A 13618-nucleotide genomic window follows, 5' to 3' on the forward strand; every position below is an offset into this window, starting at 1 on the left:
ATGATGTCATAGTTTGATTGCGCAATCAGTTCTAAATGCCACGCCCTTTTTGTGACGTGCAGGCCATTGCTCTCCTTTTGGGGGTTTTCTCTCATCAGCTACGTTTATTCCTCATATAAATAGAGCCTTATTTTCGAATTTCGAATTTCGAACAAAATTTCGAATCAAACATTGTTTTCAAATGGTGCCATTGTTTTGAATTCAAAAAAAATGAGCCCACTTTTTGAAGAAATCCAGAGGAACAGACTAGAAAGGAGATGGAAACAATTTTCTTGCTTCGATAACACTTACAGAATAAAGTTAAGTATTTTTTTACCTTTTAGTTTTCCTGAATCCATTTTATTTTGCCATAACGTGGTCCTCAAAACTCAAAGTCTTTTTTAAAATGCTACGTGTTATGGTTTAATTTCAAGTTTTATAGGGGTGAGGGGATTATAGAATTAAATATTGACAATCAATTAACTTTCGAAAAAAATATCAGCAGTCAATTTATTTTTCGAACGATTTATTGACAATTGATATAGAAATAGAAGGTTTTATTGACGGTCAATAAAAAAATCGAATGTTTTATTGAACGATCGAATATTTTATTGACCGTCAATGGATATCCGGACATTTTTTGGGAAGTGCGCAGGCTCTAAATTGTAATCTTCAATTTCGATAATCTTCGATTTTTTTATTTCACGTCGATCTTCACACGAACACCATGTCTTCTTTACCTGGCCAAGCACCAACACCAACACCAGTCTTCAACCCAGCAATGTTTGTCAGATCATCACCAACAGCATCAACGGGTGGTCCGTCGCCAGAATTGCCAATGATCGAGCAGAATTTTCAAACATACAGCCATCTCATAAACTCACACAACCTTCTCAACTACATGCAACCACTTCACCAATTATCATTAAACACTCAACAAACACCACCTTCCAACAACCGCCCAACTCCTAAAATTCAAATTGCACGACCATCAGAGCAAATAGAAGAAGAAAACAATCAATCACAATCAGAGCTAACATTTGAATTCCTGTTGGAATTTTACAACAAGTACAAAGATATTGTCCCGTTTTGTCGGTGTGAAACTGACTTCACGTACGCACTTGAAGAATTTAAGAACAAGAACCATCCCAACAATTATGCTGCTCATATAGTGTATTTGGTAAGTTCACATCCTTAAATTTTTTCATCGTCTTTTGATCGTGATCGATTGTAGGGTATTGGAAAATTTATTTTAGTTCACCTCGCCCCCTTACTACGACCTAGTAATAAAAAAAAGTCATTCTTTCCTTTTCCTTTTCTGCCGAATTTGGTTTATTTATGAAAAACGTGAAAATTTGTCTTAAGGGAATTTTTGGGACTTCTGGTTTTACCCTTTTTCCTAAACGATGTCCTGTGTTTGTCCTTAACCTTTGTACTATCTTCAAGAGGTATAAACGATTCATTTTTTTTTCAGAATGTTGCTAATAAAGCTATCAAGAGGTTTCAACTCAACGAAGGAGATGAAAACCATGGTAACGAGATAGAGAAGGCAAATGCTCTTTACTGGGTAAATGTTAACTTAAATTCTGTGTCTCTGATTATGTCGAATTCTTATACGTATCCTGCTCTTAAATTGTTGTTAGAAAGAGCTGTCACTTTAAGCGAGCATTTGCACTCAAAACATTTTTACTATCCATAGGCTAACAAATAATGCGCTTTTGCTTTCTTTTTTTCTATAGCTAATGAAGGCTTTAAAGATGAAAACCACGGACAAGCATGCGAGAAAGTTCTTCAGCAAACGATTTTCAGCTCTTCTGGCAACCAAAAAGCACCAAGAGAAGGAGAAGTAAGTATATTTTGATATATTCTATTTGTTGATCTATTGTTATTTCAAATCTTTCCATATGAACAATACCTTAATCCATGATAAATTTGAATAGGTGTGTCAATCAAAGAAAATATTACATCATGAAGAATATAAAAATTGCATGCAAAAAGGGAAAACCCTAAGCTCAATTAATATTTTTCCACTTTTTGTTTAACATTTCGTAATTTTTATAAGAATAAGGAAATTTAGACTTTTGCTGGGCTGCTGTTATTCTTTTGCTGAATTTTTTTTGAGTTATTTTGCTTTTCATACGTTGGTATAAACTACTTAAATCTGAGGCCAAGACTTAGATATTTATCGAAGGTATAGCCGAATTTCAGCTTTGTGTCTTGTATAACAATGTTCTTATAAAAATACGTGTAATTACCTCAGTGTTTTACGAAAAAAAATTTATGCTTTAAGGATGCAAGCCGAACAAGAAGGAATAAGCCTCTACCAATATCGACAACGAAGAAAGCTGGTAAATCAGGTGAAGAAAAAGAGAAAGAGAAATACCGAGCAACCTACCGACGATCTCGCCACCGACCAACCTACCGACGATCTCACCAACGACCAACCTACCGACGATCTCATCACCGACTATCTCGCCACAGACCAAGTTACCGACCATCTCGCCACCGACCAATCTACCGACCATCTCGCCACCGACCAACCTACCGACCATCTCGCCACCGACCAACCTACTGACCATCTCGCCACCGACCAACCTACCGACGAAAGTAGCATCTATCTAAAGAACGTCTATCCTCCAAAAATCAAAAAAGGTGATATCGCTGCTGTTGCTTGGGAAACGGAGCTAGGATTTTGTGAGGTGTGTGAAGAAATCGAAGAGGGGGAGATGAAAACGGTGGATCTCAAACAAATCAAAATGAAGGATGGGGTACTAATGCTTACGTGGAAACGCAAGGTTTGGAGTCTTTCTAGCAACTTTTTGTTAGGGACTGTTGAGTTAGACGCCGACAACAAAGTAGTGGATCTACAACATCATGTAGAACATTACCAGGCCTACTATGAGAAATATCTTGTTTTTCATCCTTCTTCTGAAGACGAAGACGTCAGAGAATAGGTGTTTCCTTTGTCTTTTCGTCAGAGCTCTTAAGAGAATTTAACAACCACGGTCTGTAAGAATCAGCGTGTCTGAATGTGATTTGCTTTTTTGGATATTTTGTTATAATCAATAATGTAAGAAATTTCACAGTCTGACTTCAAACGGTTTTCGTTTTATGGCAATTCTTTGAATTCTGGTATTTTTCTGAGGGAAGCAAGAAAATGGGGTTTTAGTACCTTTTCAGTGCACTAAATTTTCAGATTAATCTTCACAGCCAATTCTGAAAAAATAACACTTTACACACTTTCCTGATACAGTACGACTCTTACAGACAGTGGCCCTTATAGTAGTTCTTGTGTGTGTTTCACTAAATTTGCAATGTTTATCAAAGTTTCTCTCTGTGTAATCTTTGTATCGGTCGGTACAATTTACATAAATCTCTAAGGGTCGTAGAAAAACAAATTTCACAAGTAACGTTCAGTACAATATAGAAGGGTCGGAAATGTTAAAACCAACAAATTTTTGTAATGGTCGGTACAATTTACATAAATTTCTCAAAATCTCTTAGGGTCGTAGAAAAACAAATTGCACAAGTAACGTTCAGTACAATATAGAAGGGTCGGAAATGTTGAAACCAACAAATTTTTGTAATGGTCGGTACAATTTACATAAATTTCTCAAAATCTCTTAGGGTCGTAGAAAAACAAATTGCACAAGTAACGTTCAGTACAATATAGAAGGGTCGGAAATGTTAAAACCAACAAATTTTTGTAATGGTCGGTACAATTTACATAAATTTCTCAAAATCTCTTAGGGTCGTAGAAAAACAAATTGCACAAGTAACGTTCAGTACAATATGGAAGGGTCGGAAAGGTTAAAACCAACATTTTTGTAATGGTTGGTACAATTCATATAGATTTCTCAAAAGGTAGGAAAGGTCAAAAGCCCCGAAGTGTATTTTTTAATAACGTCAAAAAGAATTTATTGAGGTGTTGCCAAACAAACTAGTTCTTAGGGTCTTAAAAAATATGTACACATTTATATCCACAGTAGTTTTAATTTACCTAGGGAGTTCATTTTCAAATATTTTTTAGCTTTAGTGAGAAGGAAAGTGATTTGATTTCAATGTGTTCCATTTTTTAACTAATATTTCATATACTAAGCTATATTTTTCTTTATCCTAATATATATAAATATCCAATATTTGGAACAAAAATATAATCTATAATAATATACAATTTTATAATTTTATTTGTACCATATACAATAGCATTTTATATACTAGCGCATAGTAGTTCCACTTTTAAGTACATTCAAGTTTTATTTATAAGTATTCAAATTAACTTATATTATATATTGATCAATATTCATGGTCACAAAATTGCATTTTAGTTGTTCCAATTTTATTTGTAAATATTCGAATGATGTCCAATAGATTCAAAATAAATGACTATTAACATTACGGTCACCCAGTGTCTTGTACAATCTTCTGTCTGAACTTCTTTTGAAGCTTTTACGTAGCTGTTTATCTTGAGTGCGTGCTAAATTAGAATAATAACATTCAGGATTATCTTTTTTACGAAAAGAGGCCTAAAAAGATTTAACTTGATTCAAAACTGAAAAGTAGTTTTTTTTTTAACATCGAAACTATCTTACCCTCGTTAATTCTGTTGTTTTGGCTGTGTTTAGTCATCCTTGATCAAGAATCTTTTATCTAAACAACGATCTCTACCTTCTGGGAGTTTCACTTGGGCGATCTCCAAATACTATAATCGAGAAAAAAAAAACATAAAAAGTTAGTAAGAATATTTTCTTTCTTTGGGTTGAGGTTCGGTTGGTTCAAAATTTTAGTTCGAAACAACTGCGAAGGAGCGTTCTTTTTTTTTCTGAGAAACATTGAAACATTGTTGTTGTTTGATTGGCTCGCTCATTGTTTATGGAATTGATTCTACCAATCAGTACGTTTCGAATGTAATGCGTAGAGATAAAATTTGTAAACAAACTAAAATTGAAAAAAACTACTGCTGTGATGGTAGGCAACTGCTTTTAACAAGATAAAGGGAAATAAGTAAGTAACTGTTTTGTTGATCAAAAAAAATAAAAGTCAGTAAATAAGGCTAAATTTATTTTCATTCTTTATGTAGTACAATTACAAGTTGTAGAAACTGTAAACAAACTTTTTACATATAATAGTTAACATCATTGTAAGGCAAGACATCAAGGCAAGAGTATCTTCTTAAGAATTTTTTAAGAGGAATCTAAACTAAAGAAATCATTAAATCGTCCTTTGAAGCTTTCAAGCTTGACAGTCAATGTAAAAAACCAGCTGTCATCAAAATAATTGACTGTCAACATGTAAATATTGATTGTCAATAAGAGTACTTGACAGTCAATCCAAAAAATTGACTGTAAATAAAGACGTATTGACGGTCAATATATTCTTTTACTTTTCAAGAAAATGGATTGACAGTCAATAGAAAATATTTTTTGTCAATAATCTGTAATTGACAGTCCAATAAAACTGTTGATTGTCAATAAAAGCTACTGACAGTCAGTGAAAAACATTGAACATGAGCCTAATCAATGTTTTTTGACCTAGTAGTGATATAAGTGTGCAAAGTTTCATGAAATCTGAATCACCCTATCAGGAATTATTCAAGGGGGCCTAAATGTGCCACTTCGGAGCAGCACAAGTCCCCGAAACCCTCAGGCAGATCGGGTTAAATATCTCTCATAAACAGTCAAGTTCTAAGTGACGCAGCTTTTTAAGTATATATAACTATCCACTAAATCCTTACATAAAATATCTTGAGGGTGTGCCAAATGGTTTGAAAAAACTTGCTGATCTTCTTCGTTGATATAGTGTGATGGTCCTTCATCAAGCTTGGCAAGGGCGCTAACTTCTAACAGGGAGTTTTCAGTGATCGGAATATGCTGGTCCTCAGCATTGTATTTCTTTTGAAGATATGATTAGGGACACCTGCTGGTAGAATAACACCTGCTTGATGCCTAACTCGATGAGCATTCTCTTGCAAAAATGTCGCACTCACGTTGGACAACTGGGACAAAAATATAAGCCATTACTTTTTTGTCGATTTCACTGTTGGGATTATATGCATGAGATCGTAGAAGAAAATTCAATTGTTCTCAATTCAATGAGTTCAAAGGATCTTCCATGTTTCCAAATTCATCAGTAAGGAAGGCTTGAATTGTCCCCATGGTTCTAATTTCGGTACCTCTATCTACTCTGAGATATGTAGGAATTTCTTTTGAATCCAGCAAATATTCCATATAAAATCTGCCAATCAAGTTAGGGTCAGAGTTCGAGGTCCAAACTCTCAGGAAAATAATTTTTCTTGAAAAAGTATCAAGACAACCATAGATTGCAACAGGGAAGGTTGAATTTTGAAATCCCATCAGTTTATCATGCCCGTCAAGGGGGTACGTCCAGCCTGGCCCTTCAGAAACAAAAGGTTGTTTTTCTTTCTTTCTTTTTTTTAACGTTTCTTGACCCCACACCCTCTGGATCCAGTTCATACATCACATCAGAAACCAATTGTCTGGGAACGCGCAAGTGATATTCGGTACGAACTTTCAGGTGCATGGCCCTGTACCCCAAGCTTTTACCTGGTCCTTCTAGCTCACTCCTAATGACTCCAATGACATTATCAACATTGATGTTTTTATCAATGTAACCAATTTGAAAATGATCTAACCTTCTGGCAAGGGTTGGAACAGTCCATGGGTATTGATGATAATCCCTCTTCATGTAATCAACTATTTCAGACCTCTTAAGATTCTGCTCGACATACTTTAAAAGATCTGCTTTCAATTGCTCATTAAACTTCCATTCCACAGCAACTGCCATTTTGAATCAATCACTTGCTGTTTGCCCAGTGCATATGGTCGCATGTGAGTGCATGTGAGATTCGGGAGATAATAAAAATAAAACCGTGATACTGATACTCCTGGGCTACGGGGGTCTAATTTCTTTTTTTTGAAAAAAAATTATAGTGCGTAGCCCACGGATATCAGCCCATATAAAGTGTGCTGTATATGTAGATACAATTGGGCTGATACTCATGGGCCACGTTGATAAAAGAAAACAATTTTTTTTCTTTTTTTTATATTTTTTTTTTATGTTTTCATTTTTTTCATTTTTTGTAATCTTTTTTAAATTTTTAATTTTTTTTACTTTTTTTTTATTTTCTTAAATATTTTTAAAAAAGTTTTTATAATTTATTTTACCATTTTTATTTTTTAATTTTTTTACTTGTTTATTTCATTTCATTTTTTATTTTTTATTTTTCTATCTTAAGTTTTGACTTTTTTGTTCAAAATGCTCTAAAACATCGTTGATACCGATGGGCCACCATACATATCAATGTCAACCAAATTATTAACTCGCCAAGATTCTGTAAAATACATCAAATTAAAAAAAAAATGAACTGGAAAGCGGTTGATAGATCATTAAGCAGACCTATACTACATGGGGTTTTGTAGAGGTCTGCGATTCAGACTATATTGATATATCTGTTTTATGTTAAAGGGATAATCCAATACTAGAACAAAAGACGCTAGCAAATAAACTTGTTTCATTTTATCCAGCAAACTTAAAAACGATTCACGGAAAGTTTGTGCGGGAACTGCGAGAGAAATAAAGTTGAGATAGACTAGCACCAGAAGCTTCGAAGCTTTCAAAATGGAAGCGAAATAATTTGATCAGTGAAATGTTTATATTTTTACTACTGATTAAAAATATACTTTTAGGTGTCTATAACATGTTAATATTATCAAAATCATAAAGTGTTTTTATTCAACTATCTTTGTGCAAAGTTTCAATGTTTATTTTTCTGTGATGCTGAAGATACAAGAAGATATTTAATATCAAGGTTGAATTCTTTTGCTAACCAATTTATACAGAACTATCTCTTCTCTTGCTTCTTTCAGTTAAATAACAATGTAGTCAATTTTGAACACTCAAGAGGAGAAAGAGATTTATATTTTCTCTCGAAAGTGTGCCTATGGATCTGAGAAGTGAAATGAAACTCATCTTCAAGACAAGAAAGCCTTGTTCAAAGAAGATTTTCATGGTTCGTACTTCAAAATATGGGACATTTTTGTTCATCCAATGACTTGAAAATCAACTCTGGAGACTGTAGTCTACATAACTTCAGAATACTTCGATAGAATCATGGAACGTGGATATTATTTTCTCGATAAAAGCACTGTATCATGAGATTTTGCACGAACCAAATAAAATGAAGTGAAAAGTAACTCTACGATGAACTAAAAACTCTGGTTCTGAGCATCATATTGTACTGATTTGGAATTTTATGAAATAATGTTGAGGAAGTAGCAGTAGGACACATTGATTTGATTAAATTTAAAATCCTGTGACTATCATTGAAAATTAAGATCAAACCATCGATCAAGGGACTTTGTCTTCTTGTGCTTCTGGCATGGTTCGACTCTGAAGCTACATATCCCTGCACCCTTTTTGAAAGTCTTCGTATATACATGCTATGATTTGGGAACAGTTGAACATATTTTTCATGTACCAGTTTGTTTCGTGATGGATGGACATAGCTGCATTTTTTACAGTGGTATGGATATGCTGCTGTAAGAAGAACTGTTTACATTTTATTTACGTTGTTAACTTGAGTGAACGTGGAATATTGTGACTGATGTTGTATGAAGTGATGATAAATACATATACTCAATGATAAAATTTTAAGATATTAAGAACATTTTCTGCTAAAAAAAGGAAGTATTTTTTCACCAACAGTTTTGATAAAATTTTATTTACTAGGCAACTTTTTTCCCTATGAAGTGCTACTGTGTGAAAAATTCTGAGGGTGCTTTAATTGAAAATTTTCTTTTGAATGGAAAGAAATATTTTGGAAGGCAACTTCAAAGAGGAGGTCATATTATTATTCAAATACTTTTGCATCACTCTTGATAAAAGTGAAGCCATAAAGAATTTGTGAATACTTTATATAGTTTTCAAAATCCAAATGTATATACAGGAATTTTGTAATGTGATTTTTTTTCAAAAAATGTTTATGCTTTATTTACTATTTGTTATTTTGTTCATCTGCTCTTGATGAAACACAAAGAACACAGGAAAACAAAAAAGAACTGTTTATATCTTCTCATCTCACAATCTCTTTGTGTATAGAAAAACTCTTGTGTAGTATTTACATTTGTGAATCAATTTTGGCATAGCAAAACAGAAAATTTCCTTCATATAAGTATGATACAAGACAGAAGAAATTACACGAAAGATTTTTCATTCCCCTCCCAACTTCGAACTTTTTTATGTCGCAAAGTATTTTTCGGTTTGTTTGGATTACGAAAACGAAAGTGAAAATCCCGTTCGACCAATCAAATTGTAAACTTTTATCGCGCTCGACCAATCAAATTCCAGACACGTGACCATAATATTTTGATTTGCGTAGTATTGGATTATCCCTTTAAATTTGTCATTTCATTCTTCTCTTTCAGTCGTACGGCCACTCGGATACGGCACGCCGAACCGGGCTCTAGGCCAACTTTTCAATATTGCGTCTTTGTTTCCTAATCTCTTCTCTTCTAGATTGTGCTTGGCGATGACTTAAGTAACAGGGTATGCTTACTCATGGCCACACCTGATGCCAGACTTGGTTTTCATCTATCCACATTCATCCAGCCATTTATGCCATTTTTATCAACTAGCCGTATTGTATAAAGGGTTGCGAAGCAATCCAGACTCCACCTCAATTCGCAAGTTGCTAGCAAAATAAGGAGAAACTATTTAAATTTATTTTTAGCGTTAATAAGAAGATAATTTGAAACATGGCAGAAACTCTCTTGAATCGTTAAATCTAATACACGAATCCTATAAAACCCACTGGAACCCAGTGGAAACCTTGTGGAACCCAATGCAAAACCAGTGGAACCCGATGCAAAACCAGTGGAAACCGGTGGAAACCAGACGAAAACCACTGGAATCCAGTTGTCAAAACCGGAATGCAAAACCTTTCTAGGCACATTTCGACGACTTGTTTTATCTAGTTCAGTCGACTTGTCTTAGGGTAGGGAATAAGAAATAAAGAAGAAATTTTAAAATTCATTGCCGTAGAGTGTCTGTTGTCATTGTCTTTTCTCAAATTTGATTTTTTTTTTCAAACAGACCGCTGCGATGAACTGTTGGTTAGAGAAGGGAGACGATAAGAGCTATTTATAAAGTCAGAGTGTACTGCGAAGCGATAAAAAGATCTCATAATTCTTGTCAAATTTGGTGGGGATTTAATATGGCGAACGTTTCGTTCTGATAGGGTCCCAATTTTCTGAAATTCTTATCTGACAGGTTGATGATGTTTAAACCAATGAAGTATAAGCCCGAAGGGCTAGAAGTCAATCTCCTTGGTAGGATTTGAAGCCAACAAATCCTACCAAAGTGGCCTTGAGCGGCTCGCCTGGTTTTTACACAAATGACAGATTGAAACTATAATTTACCGCTAGCTAATTTATCTAACTCTAGCCCTTCGGGCTTTAAACTCAATGGTTTAAACGGCCATGTACTAAATTTGGTAGAACGTTTCTCTTATTATCCTACTTAGGCCTTAAAAAGGCCCCTTAGAAGCTTATTCCCACATGTACTTAAATATCCAGAAAGTAGTAAAGGGAGCAAGATACAAGACAAATCAATTGATTTTATCTTTAATATAAAAGTTCCTAAATTTGAAATAAAACGGTAAATAAAAAAGTAACAATTTACAAAGTATGTACAAGTAAGAATAGGCATACATAAGAGCTTCGGAAATATAAACAAATACTGTAAAATGGAAATAGTAAAGAATATAGTTAAGTATGGTTAATAAATTAATAAAATAAACGGAAGAAGTAGCGTGTGATCAGAAAATAAAAAAGCCATTATATCATCTTACACAATTCAGATTAATATTATACTGAACTTTAAAATGGCATCAAATTACAAATAAATTCAACTTTCTTATCACTGATAATACAAAGCCTGTATTTTCCAGCTGCTTATAAGGACCCCATCTACGTGGAAAAGATTCAGAAAAATATGAAAAATATGATTTTTAGTTGGAAGGATAACTTTGATTCGTTTACCATCAGAAATAAAGAAAGTTTAACTAGGGTAATAATAGTTCACCACCAATGGTATACTAAAAAATAAAGAGCAAAGATTTACAAAAATAAACATAATGGGTATCGAACTTTAAAAATAGTTCGTTAGTCAAACAGTGTGGTTGATTACTCTTGTCTCCCGAACGGGGGTGGGGGGGGGGTCCGAATAAGCAGGGGTAGGAAAATTTTCTAAATTCTAATAAGCGGGGGGGGGGGGTAATTTGAAGACAGAATTTTTTTAACTCTTATCAATTTCAACAACAAAAAAGAAACTTTAACAAATGACTTCGTAAAACAAGAACCAATACTAACAAAAGGGAAAATTTTAATAAGTTTAAGGTCTATCTTCACTGTTATAAAATATTGAATTATTTGAATTTAATTAGCGGGGGTGGGGGTCTTACTAAGTGAGGGGGTAAGAATTTTTTCTCTTAACAATTAGCGGGGGGACGTCCATTCCGGAGACAAGAGTAAATGGCACAATACAAACAAAAGTAGCAATAAAAATCGTTTAACTAAAGATTTACAAAGAACACCAATTCAGTAGCAAATTATAAAAATTTACAACCTTTTGCCTTGGTGGCTTTCAAGTTTCCTTCAGAAAGTCCTCGCTGCGTGACTTTTGGTACCAATAGTTTATCATAAGAAAATTTTGGGTCAAACCCTTTTAAACACGAGGTGAGATAATGCAGGTAAATGTTACATTTGTTTTCGTTGAGTTTTAGTCTTCTTACAATAAAATTGCCTTTCGCCATAAGTCTTGACAACTGCCAATTCGCTTGTATATCGTTTTTCACAATACCCACACATGCTGACCTGTTTTGGGCAAGATTGATGATCACTACGTAACACTAGGGTCCAGTCATTTGGCCGATCGATATCTGGATCAAGTAGTTCCTGATCAGCAAAAGGATCTACCGATTTTTCACTTGCAACTTCCCACGAAGAATTTTGCTTTTTCAGTTTCAATGGAATCGTTGGCACTGTTTTCGCATTAAGGTTGGTGTTTTCAGCAAAAAGTTCGGGTTCCTTTGTGCGCCTTTTGTTGTTTTTGCGTGGCTTCTTCCCAGCCATATCAGGTTTCTTCCATTTGTCTTCCGGCTCTTCCGTGCTTTTATCCCCATCACCAGCGACTCTGTATTTGAGAAAGTTCTGTAGCTTCTTCTCTGTCTCTTTGTCGTCCAGCTCTCGGTATTCGCTTGGTTTTACTCCACATCTTTCATACCCACTGCTCAACCTGTATTTTCCATCGCGGCCTGAGAGAAAACGGAGTGTTCTTTTGTAGTAAAGGTAAAATTATGCATGGAAAGAAATACCATTTTTGCCCAACAATATTCACTGGAGAATACATGTTTTTTCTTTTATAAGCATAACGTTTATAAGCATACGCCGGCTCAGTTTTGGGTACCTAAACAATGGCTCTATTGTTTGAGAACAATAGAATGCTAAGCATATTGCGAGCCTGATGTAGGGGCAGAAACTTGCTTATAAAAAAAAACATGTATTGATTCACAGATTCACAAGAGATTTGGGTGGCAAATATATTTTCGTATTAGTATTAAAATTGTAAAAAATTTTCACAACCCCTTAAAAATTCATTCTCTTTTACTTTCACAAGTCTCGCGTTGTTGGCCTATTTTGAAAATTTTCCCGTGTATTTTGCGATTTCTTGTTTTAGAAAGTAGTACTAAATTTTGCGAAGTTTTGCCTAAAATAACTCGCGAAAATTTAGTATCCACGATAATATAACATATACACTTAATGTATTAGTTCTATTGCAACAAACCTTAGTTCTGGAAAAAAAACAAGGGGAAATCAGGAGGTGATAGAATCGAAACAAAAGTGAATTTATTCCAGCTAAAAAAATTTGAGGCAAAAGCATACCTCTAATGGCATGTTCCATTTCTTGCAAGTAGTTTTCCGTTACCCATTTTTCGAGGACGTCAAGGCATTTTTGAAGGTTGCCTTTAACCATACCAAGTTCCTCCCTCATTTTCTTTTTCTGTAGCTTATGTTGGTTTTCAATGTTATTATTGTAAAATCGATCAGAAATTCCAAGCATTTTGCGCGATTCCAGATTTAAACATGATTGGAAGACTGGGTATTGGTGCTTACGAAACCAATTTCCAAACCATGGGATGTAATCTTTCCATGTGGATTCAAGGCTCCGAAGTTTTGCTTCAAGATCTTCAGCGTCGTCTGCGTCAGCAAGACCATCTTTATGAAGATAATAATCTTGTGCTCCATATAAATCGGCCATTACATTATTTTGAATGCGCTGATTGGCACCCATTTTAGTAAGTTTAAATTCAGTTCTTTCTTGAAGGTGCTGTGTGCACCAAAGATTTTCAGCAGTTGTGAAAACACTTTTCATGCCGTTGACTGTTGCCTTGTCAAGGTCATGTCCAATCTTTTTGATTAGGGATAATTCAGGGTATTCTTTGATAATCTCGAGTCCAAAGCAGCGGAATTGCGGTTCATCTTTTCTAAAGTGCAGCATCATTGGTCCTGGAAATGACGGGTGATTACCCTTCAAATCAACCAATGCCAAATTGTGATAGGAG

General features: G+C 34.5%; 2 protein-coding genes across 2 annotated transcripts; one reads left to right on the forward strand and one right to left on the reverse strand.

Moving 5' to 3' along the window:
• The first annotated feature begins 615 nt into the window (after positions 1 to 615).
• On the forward strand, positions 616 to 2933 carry LOC136811864 (uncharacterized). The gene is made up of 4 exons (XM_067068491.1): positions 616 to 1159; positions 1454 to 1546; positions 1719 to 1825; positions 2270 to 2933. The coding sequence occupies exons 1-4, from the start codon at positions 707 to 709 to the stop codon at positions 2931 to 2933; spliced, it is 1317 nt and encodes a 438-aa protein (XP_066924592.1). The 5' UTR covers positions 616 to 706.
• Positions 2934 to 11669: 8736 nt separating this feature from the next.
• On the reverse strand, positions 11670 to 13061 carry LOC136811871 (uncharacterized). Its single transcript, XM_067068497.1, has 2 exons — positions 12939 to 13061; positions 11670 to 12310 (listed from the first exon to the last, which is right to left on the reverse strand). The coding sequence occupies exons 1-2, from the start codon at positions 13045 to 13047 to the stop codon at positions 11754 to 11756; spliced, it is 666 nt and encodes a 221-aa protein (XP_066924598.1). The 5' UTR covers positions 13048 to 13061; the 3' UTR covers positions 11670 to 11753.
• Positions 13062 to 13618: the final 557 nt, after the last annotated feature.

Source organism: Clytia hemisphaerica, unplaced genomic scaffold (genome assembly GCF_902728285.1).
Source record: "Clytia hemisphaerica strain Z4C2 unplaced genomic scaffold, Clytia hemisphaerica genome assembly, whole genome shotgun sequence".
Taxonomy (NCBI): domain Eukaryota; kingdom Metazoa; phylum Cnidaria; class Hydrozoa; order Leptothecata; family Clytiidae; genus Clytia; species Clytia hemisphaerica.